At 39.3% G+C, this 5,392-nt stretch overlaps 1 protein-coding gene across 2 annotated transcripts; it reads right to left on the reverse strand.

Moving 5' to 3' along the window:
• Nucleotides 1-492: 492 nt before the first annotated feature.
• LOC120747056 (interferon-induced protein 44-like) lies at nucleotides 493-4,608 on the reverse strand. Of its 2 annotated transcripts, none has more exons than XM_040052654.1 (7): nucleotides 4,151-4,608; nucleotides 2,722-3,999; nucleotides 2,304-2,502; nucleotides 2,053-2,199; nucleotides 1,166-1,337; nucleotides 931-1,031; nucleotides 493-793 (listed from the first exon to the last, which is right to left on the reverse strand). In XM_040052654.1, exons 2-7 carry the CDS (start codon nucleotides 2,820-2,822, stop codon nucleotides 617-619), a joined length of 897 nt encoding a protein of 298 aa, XP_039908588.1. In that variant the 5' UTR covers nucleotides 2,823-3,999; nucleotides 4,151-4,608; the 3' UTR covers nucleotides 493-616. The 2 variants fall into 2 exon arrangements, with proteins under 2 accessions (XP_039908588.1, XP_039908598.1); XM_040052664.1 differs by having other exon boundaries at nucleotides 2,722-2,755; nucleotides 3,082-4,608.
• Between the last annotated feature and the right edge of the window lie 784 nt (nucleotides 4,609-5,392).

Consider the following 5,392-nt stretch of genomic DNA (forward strand, 5'->3'; position numbering starts at 1 on the left):
ACCCAGCGTGTTTAGTTCTTCGTGGTTTTTGTATTATTGTACTTGTGAGTTATTCTATGGTTTCTAGTTTTGATCCCTTGCCCTTCATGTTTCTCTGTGCCCCCTCTGTTCTGTGTAAGTCTGTGTCTTTGCATGTTTGAGTTTCTTGTTTTCTGTCACTCTGTATTGTGCATTATGTTCTCATGGTTGGTCTTTTGTTACTCCCTCGAGTCTAGTTTCTTGTGTTCCAAGCTTAGTATTTCCCTCTGTGTATTTTGGTTCTTAGACCTCTGCCTTATGGTTTATGTCTCTGTGTTTCTTAGTTGCTGTCTCCACTGTGCCAAGTATGCGTCTCTGTGTCATACTTCCTGTTTTACTTTGAAGGTCCGTGTCTTAAGTGAATGTGTCCTGCTTTGCTTCCTTGTCTCGTCAGTCCTGATTTCTCCCAGCTGTGCCCCCCTTCTGTGTCTCATTCCCCGCATTCCAAACAGCATTCAAGAACTTCCTTTTTTCAAAAATGAATGCTTCAAATCCAATCACATGCCTTTATACTAAATACAAGTTAGCCATGCAGTTTTCAGTTAAGTAAAATAACTGTGACGTGATTTATATTTCAGTATGTACTACATTCAGTCTCTCATTCAAATGTGTCATTCAAATGGTTGAGGAAGTCGTCTCCATAGACAATCATTTGTTTCAGTGCACACAGGATATGAGCATCAGTGGCGTCATCGCTGCTGATTTCTGAACTGTAGTTCTTTACAAGAAAGATGCAGTTCACTGGGAGTCCCAGCAGCTGGCTAAAAATTTCAACCTGAGTATTAAATAAAAGTCAGTTAATTGGTGAGTATAAAATGATTTTGGCGCTGAATTTAAAAAATGTAACTTAACATTTTATAAAAGGTCTCAAAACTAAACAAAAATCAAAAACTGCCAACAGAAAAGATTTACCTGTTCTTTCAGGTACTTGCTCTTGTAGATGTTTTTGGGATCCTGTTTTGCCTTAGGACAGGCTTCATCAACTTTGGTGAGAATAGCCAGCTGGGGAATGTCTGTTAACACAAAAACTTAATAAGATGTCATGTATTTGTTGTTGTTGTTGTTATTTTTTATTATTACTGTCTATAGACTTACATATCAAAATTATTCCACATGATGTATTACAATTTTGAAACTGTTGCCGTACCCATTTTACTGGCTGCCAGTCTGACTTCTCTCAGCTTTTTCACAACCTCTTCACTTAGTAGAGACACTGAGTCACTGGGAACAACAGTGACCAGAACATGAACTCTGTCATTCAGGCTGGGACATGAGCGGTATCCCAGATCGCCCTCGTTCAGTTGCTGTTGTGGAATGAACTAAAAAGCAATTCAACAAATAGAGATTTGAAAGATTATGTAAGAGTTCGAGTAATACATTATTTTGTTAAATAGAGTCTAAAGTAATGGTGATTTTAAAGTGGCGACCAAAATGACAGTAGAAAACAGAACGGAGCCCTTAAAAAGAGTGAAAGCAGTCTTATCATGCCAGGAAAGTTATATCTTATATAACATATCATAGTTTGACAAATAAGCAACTACATAAAACGTGTTTCATAAAACATGAGTGGAATGGACAGCTATATTTCAATGCTCAGCTCTCTCTTCACTACAACAGACCAGCGTTTGCATCACTGCAGACGAGACCTCAATCCATCTGTCAATCTCCCCCTCCCCTCAGTCTCTAATATACTTCAACTCCTCCACGCTGGCAGCATCTCATCCCTGACGCAGGGTGGCCACTCCTACTTTCGAAATGAGCACCATTGCCTCAGACACTGAGGTGCTAATTCTCATTCCTCCCTTTCAACCACAGCCCTCCAAGTCTCAGTGTCTTGATGTTTTCTATCCTATGTTTCTTTTCCATTGTGAATAAATTAATCATTTATTAGTTTTGCAAATCATTACATTCTTTTTTAATTTTTTTAATTTGGTTTTGTGTTTCCCAATTATGTGCATTGAAAGTGAAAAAATGTAAAGAAAAAACGTGGTACAGATTATGCATTACATGAAATTAAAGTTCAGAACAGTGTACCTCGTAACCTTCTTTAACATGTCCCCTCAGGGCAAGAATGACGTCGTTGACATGAACGCCACTATCATTTTGCTCCATGCCCATGATGTCGTTGCAAACAAAGGAGTAATGACCTTGACTGCCTTTGGAGAATTTGAAAGTTTTGTACTGAAAGCAGAATATGGAGTTAACAAATCCTCATTTAAACCAACTATAATCAGTAATTTAATCAGTATTTGATTTGTTTGTAGATAGATAAGGTAGATTGATACCTTTTTAGTGAAAGTTTTTCCAGAGGTTGCATCAGTCAAACCTCGACCAGTAACTCTACCTTGTAAAACACTGTCAGTAGAGTTGATGAAGCTTGATTTTCCTGCACCAACTGGTCCCAAAAACAAAATTCTGAGATGATTTGCATCCTGATTTCGAGGTTTATATGATTTCAAAAATGTCCGGATATTCTCATTATTCCTGTTTCAATGAAAAACAAACACGTGAAAATACTGCCTGACTTTCATTTTCTAATATTTGATCATTTATTTTCTTATAATATATACACAGCATTGTGACTGAGGCTGTGCTGTTACACACACCAGTTAGCTAATGCAGCAAACCACATAAATCATGTAAAGGAGTAGAGCTGCACTAAATGAACAACTAAATGAATAACTGTATATCCATCATACTCACTCTGGAAAAGGCCTCCATGGCTTACTAAAAGTTGCTAAAGAAAAAATAACACGTTCACATAATGGTAACATAATATGAACACATGAATAAAATATGAACATCAGGACATTTCAAAATCAACTTTTAATCAACTTTTACCATCCCTTGTTTTCAATAATTAAGTGTCATCAAGTGTTATAGTTATACAAATTTGACTTGCAATAGTGGGAAAAATCTGACTAGAAGTTAGAAATGCAGAGTCCAGTCTCACAGTAAAATGTTGAGGTTGAGGAAACAATTTTCTGCTTTCAAAATGTTGCACAGCTTTTCAGCATTTAATTTAAAGACACAGTTTTGTTGTTAGAGCAAGTCAGGACTTACATGATCCCATATCTGTAAACAAGACAATTACATGGACAGGTCAACTATCAAATATTAAACTGACATAAAAATATTTCTGAAAGAAATGTTGTAATTTCATAAAATCATTGCTCACCTACAACAAAAGTCTAATATTGTTTTCTTTTGTCTTTAAAATTTCACTGGAAAATGGAAAATACAAAAAAAGGTCCGAGAGAGAGAAAGGAAGCACTTTTAGGTAGCACCACTAAATGTAACCAAATAACAATAATAAATTACATTGTTGTAAAAAAAAAATGCAGATTTATACAACAGATAAGAAAGAATAGAAAGAAGAAGTAACTTCATTGAAATGCAAAGAATAAAGTAATAGTTATTCTGAAAGTCCTTACCTCCTCCTGTGTGGCTCTGGACAGTTTGACTACAGTGCAGGCAGACAGAGCCCATTTTATACTGTTCTTGCTACTTTCACATTTGTTATCATAGCGTTACTTTTACTTTCTTTTTTACTTTTCTTGATTGCTGACTCAGTTTACAGTATACCACATTACTTGATTTGACATGACTGGCAGTTTCACTATGTTGACTTAAGATAAGACTTTATTGATTCCACAGCGCTGAAATTAGTGCATTACCCCAGCTCAGGTACAGAAACCAGTGACTCATGACATTGTGATTGAGGAGTTATAGAGTCTAACTGCTGTTGGGACGAATGATCTGGGAAAGAGCTCCTTCCTGCAGCGAGGGTGTTTCAGTCTCTGACTAAAGGAGCTGCTCAGCACACGCACAGACTCATGCAGAGGGTGATGTGGGTTGTTCATGATGGATGTGAGCTTTACTAACATCCTCCTCTCGCCCACCACCTCCACAGACTCCAGAGGACCAGTTTGTCAATCCTGATCCTGTCCCTGTCCGTGCATCCGCTCCCCCAGCAGGCCACTGCATAGAAAAAGGCAGATGGTACCACAGTATCATAGAATGTCCTTAACAGAGTCCTGCAGACTCCAAAGGACCTCAGTCTCCTCAGCAGGTGGAGTCGACTCTAGCCCTTCTTATACAGAATCTCAGTGTCTTTAACTTGGATGTTTACCAGTGTTGTAGGGGGTGACTTCCTCCTGAAGTCTATGACCATCTCCTCATCTTCCTGGCGTTGATTTGGAGCGCGTTGGTCTCACACCAGCCAACAAAGTCACTGATGACTGTTGAGTCTGCGCTTCCACAGACCCCGCTAGTTTAGAGACTTATTCCTCATGAAGAACGAAAACAAGACAGAACATCTTCAACCGATATTTTACCAGAGGGATTTTGCCTGGTAGGGTCTCCCATGGCAAGTTGGTCCTGGGTGATGTTAGAGTTGATTCTTTTAAGATTGTCATTTGTACATGACCATTGCTTTTATGTGTGCTGATAAAATGTTTTTTTTCGATATTAGGTTTTAACCTTTGTATGCAGGGAGCAGTCTCTTCGCTGTAACTTTCTGTTGCACGTTTAGAAACCACAAGTTTCTGTTCTTTTGCACATGTATATGTATATATATACAGTGGGGCAAAAAAGTATTTAGTCAGCCACCGATTGTGCAAGTTCCCCCACTTAAAATGATGACAGAGGTCAGTAATTTGCACCAGAGGTACACTTCAACTGTGAGAGACAGAATGTGAAAAAAAAATCCATGAATCCACATGGTAGGATTTGTAAAAAATTTATTCGTAAATCAGGGTGGAAAATAAGTATTTGGTCACCTCAAACAAGGAAAATCTCTGGCTCTCACAGACCTGTAGCGTCTTCTGTAAGAAGCTTTTCTGTCCCCCACTCGTTACCTGTATGAATGGCACCTGTTTGAACTCATCATCTGTATAAAAGACACCTGTCCACAGCCTCAAACAGTCAGACTCCAAACTCCGCCATGGCCAAGACCAAAGAGCTTTCGAAGGACACCAGGAAAAGTATTGTAGACCTGCACCAGACTGGGAAGAGTGAATCTACAATAGGCAAGCAGCTTGGTGTGAAAAAATCAACTGTGGGAGCAATCATCAGAAAATGGAAGACATACAAGACCACTGATAATCTCCCTCGATCTGGGGCTCCACGCAAGATCTCATCCCGTGGGGTCAAAATGATCATGAGAACGGTGAGCAAAGATCCCAGAACCACACGGGGGGACCTGGTGAATGACCTGCAGAGAGCTGGGACCAAAGTAACAAAGGTCACCATCAGTAACACACTACAACGGCAGGGAATCAAATCCCGCAGTGCCAGACGTGTTCTGCTGCTGAAGCCAGTGCATGTCCAGGCCCGTCTGAAGTTTGCCAGAGAGCACATGGATGATACAGCA

Source organism: Simochromis diagramma, unplaced genomic scaffold (genome assembly GCF_900408965.1).
Source record: "Simochromis diagramma unplaced genomic scaffold, fSimDia1.1 OVJJ01000321.1, whole genome shotgun sequence".
NCBI lineage: Eukaryota > Metazoa > Chordata > Actinopteri > Cichliformes > Cichlidae > Simochromis > Simochromis diagramma.

What these genes read in the sequence shown, in the direction of transcription:
- LOC120747056 (XM_040052654.1), bottom strand. Translation starts at nt 2,822, where the DNA reads ATGTTCATATTTTATTCATGTGTTCATATTATGTTACCATTATGTGAA. An exon ending in GAAAAACTTTCACTAAAAAG is followed by an intron (nt 2,200 to 2,303) that starts GTATCAATCTAC and finishes TTCTGCTTTCAG; the next exon opens with TACAAAACTTTCAAATTCTC. An exon ending in ATGTTAAAGAAGGTTACGAG is followed by an intron (nt 1,338 to 2,052) that starts GTACACTGTTCT and finishes ATTGCTTTTTAG; the next exon opens with TTCATTCCACAACAGCAACT.